The 22,647-nt window shown below is 52.6% G+C and overlaps 1 protein-coding gene across 4 annotated transcripts; it reads right to left on the bottom strand.

Annotated features, from left to right (window-relative positions):
• Positions 1-1,180: 1,180 nt before the first annotated feature.
• On the bottom strand, positions 1,181-20,820 carry KMT5A (lysine methyltransferase 5A). 4 transcript variants are annotated; one of them, XM_030336096.1, is made up of 8 exons: positions 20,796-20,820; positions 15,055-15,176; positions 13,730-13,886; positions 9,857-10,076; positions 9,425-9,512; positions 4,742-4,801; positions 3,778-3,968; positions 1,181-3,023 (listed from the first exon to the last, which is right to left on the bottom strand). In XM_030336096.1, exons 1-8 carry the CDS (start codon positions 20,803-20,805, stop codon positions 2,813-2,815), a joined length of 1,059 nt encoding a protein of 352 aa, XP_030191956.1. In that variant the 5' UTR covers positions 20,806-20,820; the 3' UTR covers positions 1,181-2,812. The 4 variants fall into 4 exon arrangements, with proteins under 4 accessions (XP_030191956.1, XP_030191958.1, XP_030191959.1 ...); XM_030336098.1 differs by lacking the exon at positions 20,796-20,820 and adding an exon at positions 15,444-15,465; XM_030336099.1 differs by lacking the exon at positions 4,742-4,801.
• Positions 20,821-22,647: the final 1,827 nt, after the last annotated feature.

Raw genomic sequence — 22,647 nt, 5'->3', positions numbered from 1 at the left:
CCTCTGGCTCGTAAACCAAGGACTCTAAACAAAAATTAATTAAAAATAAATAAATATTTAAAAAATAAATGAATACAAATAAAAAAGTAAATATTTTAAAAATAAATACAAATAGGGGCGCCTGGGTGGCGCAGTCGGTTAAGCGTCCGACTTCAGCCAGGTCACGATCTCGCGGTCCGTGAGTTCGAGCCCCGCGTCGGGCTCTGGGCTGATGGCTCAGAGCCTGGAGCCTGTTTCCGATTCTGTGTCTCCCTCGCTCTCTGCCCCTCCCCCGTTCATGCTCTGTCTCTCTCTGTCCCAAAAATAAAATAAACGTTGAAAAAAAAATTAAAAAAAAAAAAAATAAATAAAAAATAAAAATAAAAATAAATACAAATAAACGACAAATATTTTAAAAATAAATGAATACAAATAAAAAATAAATATTTTAAAAATAAATACAAAGAAAAAACAAGATAGATATTTTTAAAATAAGTGAATACAAATAAAAAATATTTAAAAAATAAATGAATACAAATTAAAAAAACAAAAAAACAAAAACAAAAAAAACAACGAAGGACTCTATCCACTGTCCCCATCCGCCCCTAGTGCCCGGAGAGGAAGGGAACCAACAGCTGACAAAGGGCAGCTGGTGGAGTGCGTGGTGGGGACAGAGATCTGGTGGGAGCAACTTCCAGCACAAGACGGGCACAGTTGATGACAGACTCCTCCTGAAAACCTAATCTCCTACATTAGAAACAGTAATAATGACAAGCAGCTAAAGACCTATGCTTACTAAGTGCCAGGTGCCGCCCCTAAGGGAGGACTCGACATGCATTAGCTTTTAATCTTATCTAGCACCTGTGACCCCCATTATACAAATAAACTATCCCCTAGGACATTCACCAAAACACACACATACTGCTGTCTAACCTCTTTTAAAAGAATATTTTCAAGTAACCTCTGCACCCAACATGGGGCTTGAACCCACAACCCTGAGATCGAGAGTTGTGTGCTTTATCGACGACGAAGGCTGGCCAGGCGCCCCTGCTGTGTAACCATTTTCCTGTCTCTGCTTTGTAAAAAACAAACAAACAAACAAAAACCCAAACAGAAAGACACACAGGTGGCCTCGCCTGGCAATAAATATTTTAATTTTTGTTTCATTTTTATGATGACAAATAATTTTCAAGTTATTTCCTTTTTTTTTTTTTTAAATACAAAGCTAAACCACAAACAGGTACAACCAAGACATTTTATCTCACATTTACACACTCTGTCGGATCCTCCTCCAATTCTCTGACCACTGACCAGGCAAGTGTGGGGGGTGGGGTGGGGGCGCAGGGGCGGGAAGACTTTCGTAGGTAGCACCGTGGTGAGGCCGGGGTGGGGGCCAGGGGAGCATCAAGGTTGAGGACAGGCTTTCATACCTGTCTCCATTCACATTTACCCGGGACCAGGGGAGGCCGGGAAACCCCAGGTCATGGCTTCAGAGCCACGGCCCCCTGGACTGCAGGTTAACAGAGAGAATAGGTCTCCCTTCGGGAGGGAGGAGGAAGCTACCTACTCCTCCTGCATCACAGTCAAAGTGAAAACTTTACCCTTAGCCTTGATCCCTGGGCTGCCGGGCCTGCCCGCTCCCCTGCACATCAGCGGCTGGGGTGGGGGCCACGCATTTCAGGGCCAGCAGGCTCCCCCTTCGGTTCATGGCTGCATCTTCAGTTTTGCAGGAAGGATACCAGGTGGTCTGACAGACAGAAAGCCTGACAGCAGGTCTGGAACTTTCAACCCACTGGAATTGGGTCAGGGTTGGGGGGGGGGGGGTGCGGCGGAATATTGGGTAAGTAATTTCTGGTCCCACTACAAAACTTTTATTTTTGATTAGAATAGAGTACCATCTCAAATCTCTTCTACAAAAACAAAAACCAAAAAAAAAAAAAAAAAGAAAAAGAGAAAGAGAAAGAAGAAAAAAAAATGCAGCCACTTCACTCACTTCAAGACCTATATACATGTAAGTTGTTTTCTGTGGTTTTTTTTTTTTTGTCTTTTTAAATTTTTAAATTTTTATTATTGTTTTTTAAAATAAACTCAGTGTTCACATTTCTATAAAGAATCAACCCAGTTTTGGGAAACCCTGCCCCGGCAGGGCTAGGCAAGCAACGCTTTTCCCTGCCCACGTCGACTCTGACTGCCCGCCCTGACGCGCGGAGGCGCCCAGAGAAGCGGCGGCCTGCGGAAGAGCGAACCGCGCTCACGGGCCGCTGGGTCAGTAAGCTTTCGAGAAAGCAGAGGGGAAGACTAGCTTACTGCGAAACCTTTTTAAAAAATATTCATACACTTCCTTGTGCGCCTGTCCAGACGTCAGGAAAACAAGAGCTTGGGAACACCCCGTCCGGGCCTCGGGAGGCAGCGTCTTCCGGGACTCGCCTGCGCTCGGCCGCCGGCCGTCGGGGGCGTGGGGAAGAGAGTCCTGGCTCTGCGGCTGGAGGCAGGAGGGTCGCCCAGCTTCCTAATTCATGTCCACTCTTTCCTCTAAAGCCTGTGCTGCGTCTTTGACTGCATGCACGGGAAGCACAAACGTTTGACTTGTATGCAAAAAAGGTACAAAAACAACTAGAATATAAAAGTTTTGGTAATATAAGGCCATCTGTTCAAGTCCACCTTGGAAACCTGTAACAGATATTTAAATACTACAGTGAAAAGGCATCTTAATATACTTTTTAAAAACATCTGAAGTAATCTGCTAAGATTTAAGTGTGTAAAAAAAAAAATCAATTCCCTTTGAGGGCACTTTGTCCATGGAAGAAGGGAGGGGGCGGGGAGGGCGGGGTGGTTAATGCTTCAGCCAGGGATAGGCTTCGATGGAAGCCCGGCTGCGGTCCCCATAGTCATACAGGAGCTCCTCCCCGGCCTTGATGTCGCGGGAGGCGATGAGGATGAGGTGAGGCACGCCGTCAATGTCGTGCAGTTTGGTTTGGCAGTTCCCACATTTACTGTGATTGATCAGTCTTCCCAGGCGATTTGTCTCTCTAGTTGCATCCACGCTGGCGGGAGGGAGGGCAACAGAGGGTTTAAATTGATAAAGAGGCTTTTGATCCCAGTCACAGCCAGCTCTCAACTCGGGTGGGATGTCGATTTATAGCCACGTTTTTGGGGAAAGCAATTCAAGTCAAAACAACATCTTTTAAGAGCCGAGGGAAGCACTGGGCGAGAGAGTGGGGGGTGGGAGGAGACAGGAATGCAAGAGGCTCTTTGTGGAGGCCCGTGAGGCAAGTGCAGAAGAAATAAATGAATAAAGATCAACTGCGGATAGTGGGGGAAGCTGTGAGGAGGCAGGAGTATCGGAACTCTCCGTACCTTCTGCCCGGTTTCGCTGGGAACCCAAAACTGGTTGGAAAAATAAAGCCTGATGTCAAACACCACCACCACCAACACAACAAAACACCGAATCGAGCGCACTGGCCATATGGGGACAGGAGCAGTCGCTGGTTTCTAGAGCCGCTCTGGCCGAACGCCAGGAGCAGGAGCGGGAGCGGCCCGGGGAGCCTCGGAGCGGGTCTGCATGGACTGGTCCGCCTCTGCTTCTCGCCCGGTCAGATGGCAGCCACGGCAGCTCCAGGCCCAAAGGCCGAAGCGGCAGGTGGGGGGAGAGCCGCTTCACGGCTTTGGAAAAGGGCAGCAAGAGCTAACCAAGAAGCAGGAGCAACAGAATCAGCAGGCTGTCGTGGCTCTCTGGCCCTCGGGCCTGTCGTCTCCGCCAGGGCGCGGAAAAGCCACTCGAAGCGCTAGCGGACTTACCAGTAGGTTTTGCTGAGATACTGGAAATAGTACATGTAGCAGCCCGTGGAGGGGTCTTGTGCGTACAAAGCCTCCCGCTTCTTGGCATCGGTGATCTCGATGAGGTCCCCGTGGTATTCTACCACGAACTCGCCCCGGGAGAACTGCTTGGTGGCGATCACGCCCCTGCCCTTGCCATCGATGAGGTCAATCTGTTGGGAGGCGAGGAGAGAGCGTTGCTTCCTAACACCACGCGTGGCCGGCTTCCTGGGCGCCTGGGGTTGCCCGCCCCCCCCCCCCTTCCTCCATCGGCTTTCCTGAGGTGTGCCCTAGATCTCACTCTTTTTACGTGCCCAGCACAACCGGTATGAATGTACACAGCCGTGCAACTGTCGCCACGATCCGTCGCCCAAGCAAGTTCCCTTGTGCCCTTCGCAAAGCACTGTTACGCCTCATCCTCCTGCGGGATCTGCTGGGTGGATGTTGCCCCATTTTGCAGATGAGAAAACGGAGGCTCAGAGAGCCAGAGCCACGTCCAAGGCCACATGGCTGGGAAGTGGTAAAGTCCGGATGGCAGCCGCATCCGTGGCCCCTTCCGGGGCGAGGTGGGGGCGGAGGGGGAGAGACCCCGTGTTCCAGGTCTCTCCTTTTTCTGTAATTTACCCTCCTGTGCTTCTGCTCCCTCATTATAAATGGGGTTGCAGGCTGACTGCTTGAGGGGCCCAGACTTAAGTTTGGATCCTTCTAGATGGTACGTGAAACGGGAGCTTTTTTTAGTACTCTGGAGTCCCAGCCCAGACCCACGTGGCCGCCACTGTAGAGCCCTGCCCTTCTCATCCACCCAGTGTGTTTGCAATATGTGAAAAGAAAAGCCAATTTCTCGGGTCCTGTCATTTCCCAGGAAAACTGTTTAGGAAAAATTTGTTAGTTTCTCTAGGTACCCTCCAGGCTCCGCCTCTGTGCGCTGGGCCCCACTGCCCCTTACCTTCATTCCTTCTTCCTTCCCGCTTTCAATCAATTCATCTATTCTTTTCCTCTCTTCAGACTGTGTGGAGAGGGAGAAAAACAAAAAGCCCCTGAGCTTTCTCTCCTGGGCCGTTCAGGGCAGTCCGGCAGCCTGGGCCACCCGCAGGGCTACTCCCAGTTGGCCTCCATGACACGGGTCCCCAAGGATGCCCAATCCCCCACACCCCTTGTCCTTTTCTCACTGCCCACCTGTTGTGGACAGTTTGGCACCTGGGGTTCAAACGGACCAGGAGGGATACAGTTGTGGCCCAAGGGCAGAACTGGGTTGAGGGGCTATGTTCCATTTGGCACACGCGCTGTTTTTAAAAAGATCTAAATTGCCGACATCTATAAATCGAGACTCTGGCCTCATCTGACATCGGCCAGGGCAGATCAGAGCACAGCCTTTCAAAGGGGCATGTGCACACTATGTTCCTCCTGTCTGATGGCCCCAATGGACGCCTTGGTTTAGCAACTCTTGGAGGTGGGTCTTTTTGGAAGCCACTGCCATGGACGAGAAAAGGGCCTCCCACCCCAAAGAGGTAATACCACCATGAATAGGGAAGTTAGACAGGAGTGGACATTCCTGGTCTCACCTGCCCCTCAGGGACACGCCTCCTGCCACCACCTCCCTCCCGGACCCAGATCCCATGCTCCGTCCATGCACAGGACTGCAGGGAGGCACAGAGAGCCGCTGAGGGACCCAGCAGGAGCCCAGGCCCTGCACTGGCTGGCACACGCGGTGGCCACACCCATGGCAGAGCCCTCCACCCACAGCTGAGCACGGACCCTGCCCGCAGAGGACTCAGGACGCCGTCTGCGGCCCACGCGCACTTCCCCAGTCCCTCTCCACACAGAAGTACCCGCGGCGCCCGCGGTGTGACGGGCAAAGCCCAGGTCTCTGCAGGTCCAGACTGACCAGGCTGTCACTCCCAGGCCCAGCCCACATCCCTGCTCTTCTCCTGCCGTCTTCCAGCCACATCATGGCCACCTCACTGGTCTCCTGGCTTCCATTCTGACCACCCACTTCACTCTGTTCCCCACACAGCAGTCACAGGGGTCTTTTAAAAATGTACATAGGGGCGCCTGGGTGGCGCAGTCGGTTAAGCGTCCGACTTCAGCCAGGTCACGATCTCGCGGTCCGTGAGTTCGAGCCCCGCGTCAGGCTCTGGGCGGATGGCTCGGAGCCTGGAGCCTGTTTCGATTCTGTGTCTCCCTCTCTCTCTGCCCCTCCCCCGTTCATGCTCTGTCTCTCTCTGTCCCAAAAATAAATAAAAACGTTGAAAAAAAAATTAAAAAAAAAAAAAATGTACATAAAGGGGCGCCTGGGTGGCTCAGTCGGTTGAGCATCCGACTTCGGCTCAGGTCATGATCTCGTGGTCTGTGGGTTCAAGCCCCACATCAGGGTCTGCACTGTCGGTGAGGAGCCTGCTTGGAACTCTCTGTCTCCCTCTCTCTCTGCCCCTCCTTCTCTCGTGTTCTCTCTCTCTCTCCCTCTCAAAAATAAACAAACATTTAAAAAAATGTACGTAAGATCATGTCATTTCCCTGCTTAAAGCCTTCCAGGAAGTTCACTGAATAGTGACGTACCAACGTTGGCTCCTTAGTGTGACAAATGTACCAGGATAGTATACGATGCTAATGATGAGGGAAACTGGGTAAAGGTCTACGGGAATACTCTGTACTACCTTTGCAACTCCCCTGTAAATCTAAAATTATTCCAAGGGTTTGTTTAAAGAGAAGCAAAAGCTTTTCCTTACCTCCCCACTCCTACCGAGATAAAATCTACTTTTCTGACGGCCTGTGAGTCTCTGCAGGATCCCGGCCCCACATCTCTAGCCTCGTTTGCTGTCTTCACCCTTACTCTCACATTCTGGCCACATTGGCTGACTCTCTTACAGGACCAGGCTCGTTCCCGCCTCAGGGCCTTTGCACTTGGTACTGCCCCCACCTAGAAAACCCTTTCCCTAGTCCATTCACCTGGCTTGTGTCCTCCCTTCCTTCCAAGCTCTGCTCAAAAGGCACCTCCTCAGGGAAATTTCCCCGACTACCGTAGCTAAAGTAGCCCTAAGCCTCACCATGCCTTCAAACTACCGTCTTACTAAGTTAATGTCAAAGGACTACCGGAAATTATCTTGTTCTATGCTTGTCTTTTAATGGGTAATCACTTGAGTATAACCTCCCTGAGTACAGGGGCCTGATCTTGTTTACCGTGGAATCTCCTGGCCTAGGACAGTGCCTGGCACATAGTAAGCCCTCAAAGCAACAGCAGCATTAACACACGCAGTGCACACACAACCACCCTGCTAAATAACTAATTACAAGTGTGTGGAGACCAGCGAGAAGTACGGGAAGCTCTGGAAGTGGGAGTGGAGTGAGCCAGGCACCTGCAGACTTTCCTGCCGTGACTGACTGTGCCGGGAGGAGCTGAGCTGGGGAGGGCCGGGACCGGGCCGGGACCGGGCTGAATGTCCTGAAGGCAGAGGCACAGAGTCTGAGTTTCATCCTGCGGCCTCGGTGCTTAGGGGCATGCGTCAACCAGCTCCAGGCTTCCAAAAGAGAATTCAGGCAGCAGCCTATGGGCGTGGGAGGGGGGCTAGAGGCAGACTGAGTGGGAGGTAAGCAAGGCCTAAATTGGGTCGAGGCAGCTCTGCACATCAGGCCTGGGGCTGGGCCGGGCTGAAGAGGCCAGGGCACGGCCCACAGGTGCAGTCCTCGCCCCAGTGCGGGGCACCCGCAAGCAGGCCAACCGGCAAAGGGATCCCCGCGGCCAAACGACAGGGGTTCAGGGCATCTCTCCAAGGCCCCATGCCCACCCTCCTGCCCTGGACCCAACACCAGGCCCTGCCCGCTTGGTCTTCCAACTCAGTCAAGTGCCTGCAAAGCTTCTGATTTTAGTTCCTCTCCTGCCTCACCCCCATCCCTCTCTTGGGCCCCATGGGCCTGGGCCCTGGTTTCCGCGGCCCCGAAGGACAGACAGGTCAGGACCTACCTCACCGCTCAGGTGAGGGAGGCGCGGCTGCCCCAGCCTCGAGCTTTACCTGTGCGGTCAGGAGAATACAGCACCCTGGCCAGCCACGGCCTCCCGCCGGGCCAGCAACCAACTGGCCGTGGTGTTCGCTCGGCAGAGCCAACACCAACAGTGAGAGCACAGCGTGGGACTCCCTCGCGACCGGCCCTCTGTCCGGGGACAGAGCGAGCCGCACCATGCTGCAGACCAAGCTGCGGGGAGGAAGGAGCAGCTCCCTTCTGCTCCTCTGCTGCAAGACGGAGCAGACCTGCACCACGTCCTGTGGCAGCCTTCCCTCCTCCAGCCAGAAAGCCCTTCTTCTTTTCTTTTCCTTTTTTTTTTTTTAAATTAAAAAGGCAAACTGAGCTGCGCCCACTCTGCAGCCCCCAGCAGCCCCGACCAGGGCTGGGAGGTGCCCCGGGTTCTGGGGCCCGGCGCCACCCCGCCCTCTGCAGTGCTGTCTCGAAGAGTGACCTAGCACAGCCTCCCACTGCAGGCAGACACTTCATAACAGCTTGTCATTGGCTGCAAGACGCCACCTTTCTACGGAAAGGAAAGCCCAAGCTTCTCTCTGAGGGGAAAATGGACCCCTTTTCTCTTTTATTTTAAGCGAAGCCTCATCGACTCAGATAAGCAGAGGAAGAGAATGCTACGTATCTGCGTCTACAGATTGAACGTAAAACACGCTGAAGGCATCTTAGGTTCAGGCCGACAAGGCCTCCAGGCGGGGTGGGTGGGGGCCCGCCATCCTGAGCACCGCCCCCCCACCTTGACGTTGCTTTGAGGGTGTGGGCGAGAGAGGGGCTGGCCCGGCCTGGAGCGGGAGGGCGGCGGGCTGCGGGGCCACCCGGACCACGCCCTGGGTTTCCTTAACAGAAAGGCAATAACCACACGTCACTGCATCAAATATTGATTGACTGCTGAGCAGCTCAGCACTCTGTAAACACAGCGGGCGGAGGCTTGCACAGTCTGGCTGGCCTTCCTGCCTGTTTTTTCAGGTGTTCCTAGGACCACAGCTGGGAGGGAAAGAGGAGAGAGGGGGCCTCAGGAAGTGACAACAATGGGGAAGCCATGGTGATGATAATGAGAGTCAGCTAGTGCTTAACTGGGTGCCAGGCATGGTTCCAAGTGTGCGGTGTACATTAATCCATTTAATATCCCGACATTCCCAGAAGATGCCACATTATTATCCCATTTTACAGATAGGAAAACTGAGGCTCAGAGCACTCAAGCAACTGGCCCTCGGTCACACAACCAGTAAGTGGCTTCCAAGCCACTGCTCTTTACCACCTTGAGACACAACACAGGAACTTGTGGATGGCGGACAGACAAGCCTCTGAAAGCACACACAGCCTCCCCCCGAGGTCCCAGGCTCTGACCGTCCTGCCAACAAGTCCTGGAAAAGACGCCTTCATGGGAACGCAGGACTTTCCACACCATGTGCTACAGGTTACAAGACTCCTTCGCAGAAGCATCTTAACCAAGCCTCGGAGTGACCCCAAACGTTAGAACTAGACCAAGGAGAGTACCAAGGCCACAGAAGCAGACCTACCCCGGGATGACGGAGAGAAAGCTCAAGCCCTGCCTGCCAAGCACTGCCCTCGGAGCCGCCCTGCCCCTCCAAGAGCCAGAATTAAAGCCACGTGACTCTACCTGCAGCTCAGCTTTGCTCTTCCTGGAGCTCCTTCGCACGGGGTAGAAATCCGTGAGTTTGCGATTCTGTTGTGTTTTTCCTTGAGCTCTTGGGTGGGAAGGGAAGAGGAGAAAACCAAGTGTTAGCACCGAAACCACACTCACACCCGGGAGGCCCCCGGCTCCTTGGGAGGTGGCTCCTCAGAAATGATGTCACGTAAACACCTTTGTCCACGGGGGCCCACGTAGGCTCACGTGCCCAAGGGGGGCTCCGGGGGTCAAAGATAGGCTGCCTACTCTCGGGGACGCTGAGCCTCGATGAGAGCCAGGCCGAGCAGGGGCATTGCTACCCGCTTCCCTACCCCCCAGCTAGCACCTGAGCAGGGTCTGCTGGGGTCACAACAACCAAACTGCCCTGCGTTAGTTAGGGGAAGGGCTCCAGAGGGCACTCACTTCTTCCGAGGGGCCTGTTTGCCCTTGACGGGCTTCTTCAGGGCCTGCTTGGCGACGGCTGCGACGGGAGGGTCACAAGACGAGGTCGGAGTTTTTGGAGGTTCTGCTGCTTCAGATTTTTGGTTTGGAAAAGGTGCCAGGGGACCTCTCCCGGCGTCTTTGATCTTCTGTTCCTCGGACTTCATGGTGCTTCGGATTGCGTTCCCACTGTTCCTTTTCTCTGCGGGCAGAGGGAGGAGGAAGAGAGAAATTAGTCTGGACTCTCTGTCTCTCCATTTCTAGACCATCAGCTGCATTCTAAGACAGGCTTTTATTTACTTACTTATTTACTTATTTATTTTTTACGTTTTTAAGGGTTTTTTTTAATGTTTATTTATTTTGAAAGAGAGAGAGAGAATCTGAAGCAGGCTCCAGGCTCCCAGTTGTCAGCACAGAGCCTGATGCGGGGCTCGAACCCACAAGCTGTGAGATCACGACCTGAGCCGAAGTCGGATGCTCAACTGACTGAGCCACCCACGTGCCCCTAAGACACATTTTTACAGGAGACAGGATCCTGGGTGTGTCAGGCAGCATTGCCCTCTGCCTGTTAAGCTCGGTGTCTACTAATGGCTTCCATGGGGGAAGCACTGGCTTTACTTTTTGACCCAGGCACTGGGCAGAGCTTCCGGTCTGTGTCTTTTTTTTTTTTTTTTTTTTCAGTTTTATTAAGGTATAGCTGACAAAATCATAAGATATTGACAGTGTACTTCGTGACAATCTGATACACATTGTGGAAGGATCCCTCCTCCCATCTAGTTCATGAACACTTCTGGTCTTCTGCATCGTGGCGGGGGAGAGCCCTTGCAGAAGCACCAAAGACAGCAAGAGCAGTGTAAGTGCTCAATCCGTAGCTTTCAGGAACTGGGATGCACACCCCGGAGAAAAAGCTAAACTCCTAAAGAGTGGGCCAGCGATGACGGACAGGAATAAGGTAATAAAGCAGAACTTCTTCCCTAGCAAAGACCTCTTCCCCAAGCCTGGCACACTTCATTTCAGACTCTTTAAAAAAAAAAAAAAGAAGAAAAAGAAAGTTTGAGGTGCCTGGGTGGCTGGCTTGCTGGGTTAAGCGTCTCTTGATTTTGGCTCAGGTCGTGATCTTGAAGTTCATGAGTCCAAGCCCTTCAGCGGGCTCTGTGCTGACAGTGCAAGGCCTGTTTGGTATTTTTTCTCTCTTCCTCTCTCTTTGCCCCTCCCCCACTCACATTTTTTCTTTCTCCCCCTCTCTCAAAATAAATAAATAAACTTAAGAAAAGAAGTTTCCTCTTCTAAAGCGGTCCAGGCCCTATGTTCACAGTGGTTCCCAGTATGGTGACCAATACTGGTCAGTGTGTCACAGTAAAGGACGTCAAAAATGACTTGTTACGAAAAATAGTTGCGAAATACCAGCGTGGGTGAACGATTCACTTTCTTAAAAAGATGATTTACTAGGGGCGCCTGGCTCAGTCCGTTGAGCGTCCGACTTCAGCTCCGCTCATGATCTCACGGTTCGTGAGTTCGAGCCCCACGTCGGGCTCTATGCTGACAGCCCGGAGCCTGGCGCCTGCTTTCAGTTCTGTGTCTCCCTCTCTCTCTGTCCCTCTCCCCCTCATGCTCTGTCTCTTTCTCTCAAAAATAAACGTTAAGAAATTAAATAAGTAAATAAATAAATAAATGATTTACTTTAAAGAATAAGCAAATAACACACAGCTGGTAGGAACATAAAATGGCGCAGTCACTTTCACAAAGAGTATAGCTGGCAGCGGTTCAAAAAGTTCAACATGGAGTTACCATATGACCCAGCAATTCCACGCCTAGGCGGCTATTAGGAGAATTAAAAACATATGTCCACACAAAGACCTGTATGGGAAAGTTTGTGGCAGCATTATTCACAATAGCCAAAGAGTGGAAACAACCCAAATGCCCGTCAACTGATGAAGGGGTAAATAAAACGTGGTCTCTGCACACGATGGAGTATTGTTCAGTCACAGCAAGGAAGGAGGCCCGGACACCTGCTGCAACATGGATGGCCCTTGACAACACGGTGCTAAGTGAGAGAAGCCAGGCACAAAAGGGCACATATAATGTATGGTTCCGTTCACATGATATGTCTAATACAGGCAAATCCACAGAGACAGAAAGTAAATTAGTGGTGGCCAGGGGCCGGGGGGAGTGGGGGAATGGGGAATGGCAGCTAATGGGTACAAGGTTTCTTCTTTGGGGCGAGGAAACGTGCTGGTATTAGACAGTTGGTGATGGTTGCACCTATCTGTGAATAGACTAAAACCACTGAATTGTACACTTTAAAATGGTGAACACTAGGCTACGTGACTTATATCTCAATCAGCTAAAGAGAAAAATAAATACGTCAAAATCCATCCAGACCATTCTCACTCCCTTACACGTATCAAGTGGAACCAGAGGGAGTTAAGTCTGGGACATCATGCAGAAACCCAAGGAGTATGTGATGCCCGTGAATGTCAACTATCACATCAGTCTGCATCAAGGCAGAAAAAAGGCTGAGAGTCAAGGACAAAAAGCGTGGCCCCTGGGCTCTCCTCCAGAGTGTATCTGGCCCCAAATTCTAATCGTTGCCATTTAGTAACACTACACCCAAATAAGCTAGCTTGTGCACCGTGTCACCATTTAGGATAATTTACATCCCACCCCATTCCAGAAGGGATGGGAGACTGGCTGCCCGTCATTCAGAGAGGGCCCTTTCCCCAGTGCCTGCATGGTAGGTGCTATCCTAAGTGCTGGCAATCCAGGGAGGAGCAGGGGAAAGGGCCGCCGGTGTGGGGCACTGTGCAAAGCCCTTTGCATCCATGCTTTAACCAATCTTCAGGATAGCCTTACGAGTTAGGAATCCTCTCTCCCACTTCAAAGACGGAAGAACTGAGACTCAGAAAATAGGAGTAAGCTGCTCAAGCCTCTCGTAAGTAGAAGAGCTAGGATTCGAACCCAAGCCATTTGAAGACACTGCAATAGTATCAGCCACTGCACCGGGGAGGAGAATCAAGCAGAGGGCTGGCTCCTGCCCCTAGTTCTGTGTGTCCCGACCCTCGGTTCTCAGATCTGGTCCCAGACGTTGGCCTAAGCATCACTTATGGCACTTTTCATAAATGAATTACAAGGCTGCCTTGTATGAAGCTGCTGGCAGCCAGAGTGCTACATCTTAAAGACAAGTTTTAATTAGAAAGGAGCTTGGTGAATTTGGGAAAGCTCATATTCCCCACTGCAGCTTTAAAAGGAAATATTTGGAATAGAGCACGATTTCTATGAGGTTTCAGCTTGTTTTGCTGGGCCAAACAGAATTTTCCGGAACTTTATATTTTCTCGTTCAGTATTTTAACTCCAAATCTCATCACAGAGTATGCTGCTTCAGAGAGCGGGACCGAACACTTGAGTAGAAAGAAACTCAGAAATGAGGTCAAGGCCAGCTCAAAAGAGGGAAGGAAGTCGGTTCCCTACGTTCACACAACACAATCAGGACTACAAGCACCTGGCCTGTACAACCCAGACTCAGAATTTCTATACTTTGGCCACTTGTGAGCCTCTTTAAATACAGGCCAGGTGTATTATTCTTGCAACTTGGCGACACAATCGAGCTTGAAGGACGTGCTAACTCTCGTGAAAGCAGGGAAAACCGGTTAGACCAACAGGGAACACACCCTGGGACAGGGCACTCTTCCCCCGTGTCTGTTTCTTAGCAGCAAGACAGAACATGGATCCAACCTTCTGAACTTGGGTTTGAAAAGGCTGGATAATCATTTAATTTATATGCACAATTAATGGCAGAGAGGGGCTTTCTGCAACCCAACCAGCTGCGGTCAGAACAGGGCCACTTCAGAACCTTACCTTCTCGTTTCCTGTAGAGTCCGGCTAATGGCTTCCCCTGGCATTTGACTTCGTGATGTGCAACTGAGTTCTCTTCCTGAAGGGGGGAACGCATTCCAGAGCATTTGTTGGGGCTCATGTAGGAATAGATCTTTGATTGCCCGGTAAATACATTCTCCTAAAACGACAAATGCATGCTCTGAAAGAGGCTTGAAGAAGATCCCGTGGCAAATGGCGGAGAAGGGCAATCAGAATACGAAAACCAGAAACAGACACCATCTCTCAAAAGCCGAGCCAACCCAGGGTTGCCAGCCCCAGGAGATCAGTGGGAGGTTTAGGATCTCCCAGGTCCGAGTTAGACATTTCCTGAACTCGTGTGGTCTCTAATTCTGGTCACTCAGGGCACATCTGGCCAGCAGGAAGCCAGCTGTGCACCAAGGTGTACATAAGCAGACAACCTACCAGTAGCAGAGAGGTCAGAATGACCCAGACTAAACAAATGCGGAATTTGAAGGGCTGGCCTCTGTGCAGGAGCTGCAGGAACTCTAGCACGGAAACAGGCCTCAGGGAATCTGATTAACTACTTCTTGGTCCTGAAGTCAGCCGATAGGACTTACTACTGCCTGAGCCGTCTGTGTCCCCAAGCCTGGCCCCTTTCGAATCAACGCAGCCCAGCAGCCTCCCAGGACTGCGGACCGGACTGCAGTGGTAATTGAAGGGTGGGGTGGAGGGTGGAGAGCTTAATAAAAGCAGAGCCTATAGCCAGCTCATTTAGGGCGGTCACTCTATTGCAGACGGCATCTTGGCATCAATAGTAGGAGGGTGGGCAGACGGGTGGGGCGGTACAGGTCACTGCCGGCGTCTCTGGGCGTGGGGCCTCCCCCTCTGAGTAAGCACGGAATGGAGGAGGACTTCCCCAGAAACACTGCTAGGGCCTTTCTGCTGGGTGAACCTTTCAACACCAAGTCAGCGAGACCCGTGAGCTCTCTGAGGGCCCCCGGGCAGGCCCCGCACACCCTGGGAAGGCAGCCACCGCGGGGCTAGCTGGGTCTCGGGGTGCGGAAATGCCATAAAGACACAAACTTTTCCGAGGTCAAATATTGCCAGGGTCATGGCGGAGCCAGGGTGGACGCCACTCCCAGGCAGGCAGCAGAAAAGGAAGCTACCCGAGCCGGGCGCCCCGCCCGCACCCCCGCACCCCCGCCCCCGGGCCCAGGGCCGCGGGCGGGAGGGGAGGGGGGGTCCAGGGGCGCGCGCACGTGCTCGCCGCTCTGGGCCGGCGGGGGCGGCCGGCCGCGCGGCCCCTCGGGGCACGCCGAGTGAGTGCGGGGAGGGTGCCTGCTTACCCCGTTGGTGCGGGGCCTCCCCGGGCCCCTCCGCTCCACCATCTCCGGGCCCGGGGCCGTCGCTGCCACCGCCGCCGCCGCCGCCGCCGCCTCCACCGCGCGGGGCTTGGACATCTTCCTGCCTGGAGAGGGGGACCCGGGGGAAGCGGGGGAGGGGGCGCTCAGGGCGCGGCGGGGCGGGGAGCGGGGCCGCCCGGGCCGGGCGCCGCGGCGGCGCCTCCCGCCGCAGCCATGTTCCGAGGGCCTGGCGGTGGTGGGCCGCCCGCGCCGCCGGGAGGCAGGGGCCGGCCGGCCGGGCCGGGCCGGGCCCGCGTCGCCCTCCCGCCGCCCGGCCCGGCCGGGCCCCGCGCGCCGCCCGCCCCCCGCGCGGCCGGGCCCGCCACACCCACCTGCAGCCCGGCCAGGCCCATGGCGGCGCGCCCCGCGCCCTCGCCGCCGCCGCCGCCGCCGCGGCCCGGCCACCACCGCTGCCGCTGCCGCTGCTGCTGTTGCTGCCGCCGCCACCAGCGCCGCCGCGGCGCCCCGGGGAAGGGCCGGCGGCGCCCCACGGCGCCCCCTTCCCCCATGGCCTGCGAGGCAGGGCCCGGCACCCGCGCGCCGCGGCAGCCCGGGCCGGCCCGGGACCGAGGACGCAGGGAGGGAGGCGCTGGCGGCGCGTCCTCCGCGTCCCGCCCGCTCGCCCGCCGCCGCCGCCCACCGTCCGGCTCCCGGCCCGGGGAGGGGGGCTGGCAGGGGCGGCGCTGAGAGGCTCCTCGGGAGGGAGGGAGGCAGGGCGGGCCGCGCGGCCGCGACGAATCCCGACTCGGGCGCGCCCCCTCTCGCGCGTCCTCAGCCACTCGGGGAGGAAGGGGTGGGAAACATGATAATGACAGCCCGGGCTCTCGCCGGCCGGGCTCCTTCTTTCGCTGGCTCCGCGAATATTTTGGGAGGCCCGTCGGTGCCAGGCGCAGTCAGCAGCGGTGAGCGAGACAGACGAGGGTCTTCCTGTGTGCCCGAGCCTGGGCTCCCTGAGCATTATAGGGACATTTAATTCTCCACGCAAGTCCCCCCGCCCCAGGGGACGGGGAGGGGAGGAGGGGGAGGCAGGTCCTGTGGCAAACCCCTTAAAAATGAGCGTACTGAGGCTCAAGGGAGGTGCAGGGGCTTGGATGGGGCCACAGAACTAGAAAGCCATGGGGGGCGGGGGGGGGGGGGGGAGTCAAGTGTCAAACCCAGGTGGTCTGCACCTGACCCTTCGGGCCCTGGGGAGATAGAATCAGTGGTTATTATGGTAAGTTGGTGGGGTGCTTCCCGTGCATACATGATCTCATCCAAACCTCACAACAGGCCTGCGAAGGGACACACCCTTATCTCCTTTCCACAGATGTTGAAACTGAGGTTCAGAGAAGTGAGGAGCTTTGGCCAAATTCTCAGAACTAGAAATGGATTTCCAGGCCAACTGACCCCGGAGGCTGAACTCCCAGACACAGATGAGGAAATTCAAGATGGGAGAGCCAAATGCTGCTGCAGAAGTCTTTAGCAGGTCACCCGACTCTCCTGGCCACCCCATGAGAAAACATCCTAGGGAGGCAGGGGTTCCAGGCATTCAGGTGTCCGTGTTGGCATAGCTCACTGCCCTGCACCACTGTGCTGAGGCCATTAGGGTTTGAGGGCCCACAGCCAAGAGTCACTGTATTTGTGCAAAGTCATAGATGCAAACAAGACACCTCGGGACATCCAGCTCCTACTGCTTGGGTCATGGCCTGGGAGGCAAGGATTGGGTTTCTCTCCCTGCATCTGCCCCAGAGGTGCTTTGTGACCATGACCACCAAGCCACTTCCCTGGACTAGACTTCAGTGTCCTCATCAATAAAAACCAAGAATTTTAAATTTCTTAACGCACCCAGGGCACCTTTCAACATCTACAGATAAACAAATGGCTGTCACTTTAAGTAGCTGCCTCCCCTTAGAAGGGATAAGACTAAGTAGGATTAAATGGCAGGAACAGACTCAGGACAAATGTCTCCCAAATCAGCTCATGCTGTAGCATCCTGGGCAGGGCTGGGGAGCACCCTCCTCCCCACCGGATCTCAGTCCCCACCCCAACCCTAACTCCAGTCGGGTAGGGTCCTCTGACCATGTGAATACCCAAGACACTATGCACACAGTGAAAGAGGATTCTAAAATAACACTCTGACACCCAGGCCAAGCCATTTGAAACTGTGTGCTACATCTCCAGGGCAGAGGTTTGCAGTTTGTCGTCAAACTATCATGGGAATCGTGGTTTGCGAACAGGAAGCAGCCTCTCAGATTATCTCGTCTACATACGGTTTCAACATCACCCGACCCCCCCTCAAATACACACACATGCTCATGGCCGCAGCCTTCTCGATTTCAGCCCTCAAATGCAGGGGCGCATTCGTTAAGGTCCAAGTCTAGCACCCATTCCTCAACTCTGCAGCTCCAGTACTAGAAGATATAATACAACTCATTCAGGGTAAGCTTCAAAACAGGTTTTCCTTTCTCTGTACATGAGGTGTCCAGGTGCATATAACAAATATACCCATCAGCAGAAATAAAAACTCTTAATGTTGCCCAGGGTCGCACAGAAATAGAATTCAACAAAAATGATACCAATAGCTAACATTTATTCAATGTTTACTATGTGTTAGGCCCTGTAATCATGTGTTAACTTAACCTTCCCAACCCTTTATGAGAAAGTACTATTTCTATTTCAGAGATGTAGAAATTGAAGCTCAGGGAAGATAAATCACTTGACCGAGGATTACACGACTGAAGTGGTAACAGAGCTGAGATCTGACCCCAGTGCTGCTATATGAGGGTACTTTATCATAAAGAATGCATATTGCTGGAGTGCCTGGGTGGTTCAGTCAGTTAAGTGTCTGACTCTTGATTTCAGCTCAGGTCATGATCTCAGGGCTCTGTGCTGATCGTGCAGAGCCTGCTTAGGATTCTCTCTCTCCCTCTCTTTCTGCCCCTCCCCTGCTCACGTGCTCTCTCTCTCTCTCTCTGTCTCAAAATAAATAAATTCAACATAAAAAAGAAAAAGAATGTATATCACTTCCCTTGAAGTCAAACACAAAAACAGCAATTCATTCACTGCACAAACATTTATTGAATACCTACTTTGTTCCAGGCCCTTGCTAAGGACACAACAGTAAAGGTAGGGACAGACAGGGCAAGTTGAGGCCAGAGGGGTAGGCAGGACCCCACAGGCCACTGTGAGGATTGTGGATTTGATCCTAAGAGCAGTGGGGGAGGGAAGAGGAGTGAAGGTCACATGGTAAAAATCTGTGTTCTTGGGGATCACTCTAGCTGCTAGGGGGATAATAAATTGGAAATGGTAAAAATGGAAAGAGGGAGACCAAATAGGAGGCCATCTGGCTGTGGCGGCAGAAATGGAGAAAAGCAGATGGACAGATCCTCCTCAAACTAATATATTTAAGGTTGAAAATATCTACGTGATTGTAAAACTTCAAAACCAGAGAGGAATTGCCTGGTATCTGAACATTTCGCTCATGTGACCCAGCAAGATTCTCTTTGTTTGCAACAAAGACCGCTTTTCTAGAAGAAAAAGACTGACCCTTCATTTGAAGTACTATAAATGATTTGATATTTACACTACCAAATGCCCAATTTAGTAATCTACAAGAGAAATAAAGGCTAAGAAATAAGTAACTAACGGGGTGCTTGGGTGGCTCAGTCGGTTAAGTGTCAGACTCTGGCTCAGGTCATGAGTTTGAGCCCCGCATCAGGCTCTGTGCTGACAGCTGGGAGCCTGGAGCCTGCTTTGGATTCTGTGTTTCCCTCTCTCTGCCCCTCCCCCACTCATGCTCGCTCATGCTCTCTCAAAAATAAATAAACATTTAAAAAAAGAAGAAAAAGGGGCGCCTGGGTGGTTCAGTCGGTTGAGCGTCCGACTTCGGCTCAGGTCATGATCTCATGGTTTGTGGGTTCCAGCCCTGGGTCGGGCTCTGCACTGGCAGCTCAGGGCCTGGAGCCTGTTTTGGATTCTGTGCCTCCCTCTCTCTCTCTGCTCCTCCCCTGCTCACACTCTGTCTCTCTCTCAAAAATAAAGATTAAAAAAAAATTTTTTTTAACAAATAAATTTAAAAAAAAAGAAAGAAGTAACTACTAATTTGGGGGTCAAGTGTGATACTGAGAATCTCTAACCAATAAATTACAAAGGTGATTTGTAAGCCTGCTGTGGTAGGAGCTAGGAACCCTTGTGCTCACTTTGGCTAAGGGAGGGAGAGTGGAACAAGGAAAGCCACAGACTGGCCAGTGTCTAGACTCTGACTGTGGACTTTGGCTTCCACCTCTGAAAAATGGGAATAACAACTTGTTATTGTTGCCTGGCCCTCACTGGTAATTATTATTTGCCGCTATTAAGTCCTTAAATACTTCAATGGCAAAGTGCTTAGTTTTGTTTTCCCTATAGATCAATTAAAGCAAGCCATGTTGTTATTTTGTTTTTAAAAAAAGGCAATACTGTTGAAGCAGTTAGCTTAAATGATTTTTGTTCTAATGGGAAAAATGAACCAGGGAAGCATCGATTTATTAAGACTTGTCAGATACTATTAAATATACTTTTAGATGCTTAACACTTTTCCAAGGAAAAAATATTCGTCTTAGCTTTCTCTGCGGATTGGGTTACAAAGCTCTTTAACTTGGAAGTTCACTCTGCCTCATTTCTGAATCAGAATCTGGTTTGTCCCAAAAGACCCTAAGCAGATGCTGGTATAATAAAAGATGCAACTGGGTTCAGGGCCTGAAAACAAAGGTGCCCAATAAATATTTACCAAATGAATCTTTATTTTATTCATTATTACTGCTATAGGGAGCGTAACGCATTAAGGCAAATTCCTACTAACGTAGTCCCTTGGAATTTTGAGAAAAATGTCAAACCGCAACTTATTTTTCTAAAATAATAATTCTACTCAACCTTCACGCTCCAAGTTTTTGCACTGAAGGAGACACAGCGGCTGGAAATGACCAGTGGCTAGAGATCACTTTGACGCATAACGTGGGACTTCCTGTCCTGACACCAAACTAAGTGTGCAAAGCTCTTAAGGCTGGGACGTAGCCTCCCGCGATGGACAATCCCACCCAAACCGTCTCCCGAGGGCAAGAGTCCTGACCAGCCACAGGATGAAGGGCCGCCCCGGGTGGTGCGGTGAGACTCATCTCACCCCAAAGTGGGCCGGCGGGGCCCAGTCCTCGCCCCTGCGGCGCAGAGCTGACTCAGGGCGTGCGGCGGGAAGGCGCCTGCTGCGGTGTCCACTCCGATGCGCTCCCCACCATGGAGGTTACCCATCTGCGCCCTGGCCTGGAAGTCCCCTCCTTTCCCAACAAGAGAGAGACCCTAGGCGGGCGAAACTTCGCCCTCCCCTTTCTTCGTATCAATAACAACCATTCTCTGGAGGTGCCCTGTGCTTTAGTTTCCAAAGAGCTTTGACATACGGGTCTGTTGTCGCTGGAGAGGAAGGCCAGCGGGTGCCCATACTTTAGAAAGGGGAAACCTAGGCACGGAAGTGGGAGGGACTTCTGGAGGCTTGGGGGGGTTGGCTGGGGAAGGTTCCGCAGCAACCCCCCCACCCCCCCGGCCCCGTCTCCGCGCTCAGTCCGAGCAGCCCTCAGCAGGGCGCTTCCCCGCTGCCGCTCCCGACGCCCTGGTCCCCCACTCACAACATGACCCTCTCCAGCCCGAACCGCCCCGGCGCTGGCCACCTGGGCAAATACCTCTAGCCATGGCCCGGCTCTGTCACCGCCTGGGATCTCCCGGGAAACGCAGCTTTCGAAAAAAGTTGCAACAACTGTAGCCAACTGCTCCGCGGAGCTACGGCTGCTGCCCTGATTGGCGCCGCCGCCCGCCTCTCCCCAGGCTGTCCGCCGCGATAGGCGAATGCAGGAGGAAAAGCCCGCCCTTCTTCCCGCCTCCCCGGCTGGGGCGGGGCAAGCGGCAGCACTTTCCACGAGCGCTTTAGGGACAGGTCCCGGCGGAGGAGGTGGGAGGGGGTTTAAATTTTACCGTCGTCCTGCGCTGATTGGCTGCAGTGGGAGGACACCCGCGCTGCCATTGGGAGGCCCCAAGCTCCGCCCGCTCCCGGCTCTGAAGCCCCGCCTCGGGAGGTTCAGTCACGCGGCTGGAGGCCCGGGCCCAGAGAGGACCGGATTTGGGACTTCCGGTTCTTCTTGGGTTTGACCGGAACCCGACCTCTGACCCCTCGGCCTCCCGTCAAGACCTGCAAAGCCTAGTTCTCCCAGCAGTTTGGCGCCTCCAGCACCTTGACCCACCCCAGCAGTTTCATTCATTCATTCCTGAGTTTGAAAGGCTTAGGGAGTCTTCAGTATTCAAAACTAGCTGGCACTAAATGGGCCAGAACCTCAGAGATCCTAGCCCAACCTACCTACCCATTTTACAGACGGAGAAAGAGAGACGACCAGAAGGACCAGGTAACTTACTTGCTGCTCAAGATCACCCAGCAGTATGATTGCAGGGCCTGGATGAGTTTTGTGACTTTGAGTCCACTACCTTAATCCCAGGGAAACAACCCTGCCTTGTGCCCCACCAGGGAACCCTTGGTCATACGTTCCCAGAGAAACACAATATGTCTTGGATAGTCTTTGAACACAGGGAAGGTGTCCAATTACAGCTGTCTTCCGGGGGCCCCTCCTGGAGATGTAGGCAGAGGTCACTCATCCATTGTCTCTCTTTGGTCCCCAAGAAGGTTTTGGAGTCCATGCCACTGCCCAAGGACCCTATCATTGCACAAAAAAAAAAAAAAAAAAAAAAGGAAAACTAAGGTGATGAGGTGATGTATGATATGTGTGAAAACATTGGGAAAACTACAAAGTGACACTTCTGTCATGAATTCACTGTATGGCTTTTTTTTTAATTTTTTTTTAATGTTTGTTTATTTTTGAGACAGAGACAGAGCATGAACGGAGGAGGGTCAGAGAGAGAGGGAGACAGAATCCGAAGCAGGATCCAGGCTCTGAGCTGTCAGCACAGAGCCGACGCGGGGCTCGAACTCACGGACCGTGAGATCATGACCTGAGCGAAGTCGGAGGCTTAACCGACTGAGCCACCCAGGCGCCCCTGTATGGCTTTCATATATCATTTCATCTCTCTGAACTCAACTTCCCCAGTTGTCAAATGATGGACTAGGACTGTTCTCTTCAAGGTTCTCCCAGCTTCCACAAATGTACACAGGCTTTTCCTTTCTCTAAGATGCATTAATTCAACACTTAGTAAATTGTATATACCTGGTGCCATCTGGTACCCTTAAAGATACAGTGATGAATAAGCCACAGATCCTTCACCATATTTTTTTAGGGAAAAAACAAACAAGTAACCACTTTTTAAAAAGATAAATAGTGATGAATGCTATGAGTAGAATGAAAAGGGAGAATTTTACCACGTGAGTGGGGAGAGGGTTGCTTCTATAGATTTGATGAAGTGAGATATATCATCTTTGAATAGTAACTTTAAGTTATACCCTAAATAAATAGGGCGCAAGGGAAAAGGTACTTCTGGTAGAGGGAATAACGTGTGTGAATGTCCGGAGGCAAGAATGAACTTAGTGTGCTT

This window comes from Lynx canadensis, chromosome D3 (genome assembly GCF_007474595.2).
Source record: "Lynx canadensis isolate LIC74 chromosome D3, mLynCan4.pri.v2, whole genome shotgun sequence".
NCBI classification, from domain to species: Eukaryota; Metazoa; Chordata; class Mammalia; order Carnivora; family Felidae; genus Lynx; species Lynx canadensis.
The sequence above is the reverse complement of the archived record's forward strand: the minus strand, read 5'-3'. Positions and strand labels throughout refer to the sequence as shown.

Excerpts from the sequence above, each read along its gene's own strand:
- KMT5A (XM_030336096.1), bottom strand. Across the intron at positions 9,513-9,856 it reads AAACAGGCCCCTCGGAAGAA|AGCTCAAGGAAAAACACAAC; the intron begins GTGAGTGCCCTC and ends TTCCCACCCAAG. Across the intron at positions 3,969-4,741 it reads GGAAGGAAGAAGGAATGAAG|ATTGACCTCATCGATGGCAA; the intron begins GTAAGGGGCAGT and ends GCCTCCCAACAG.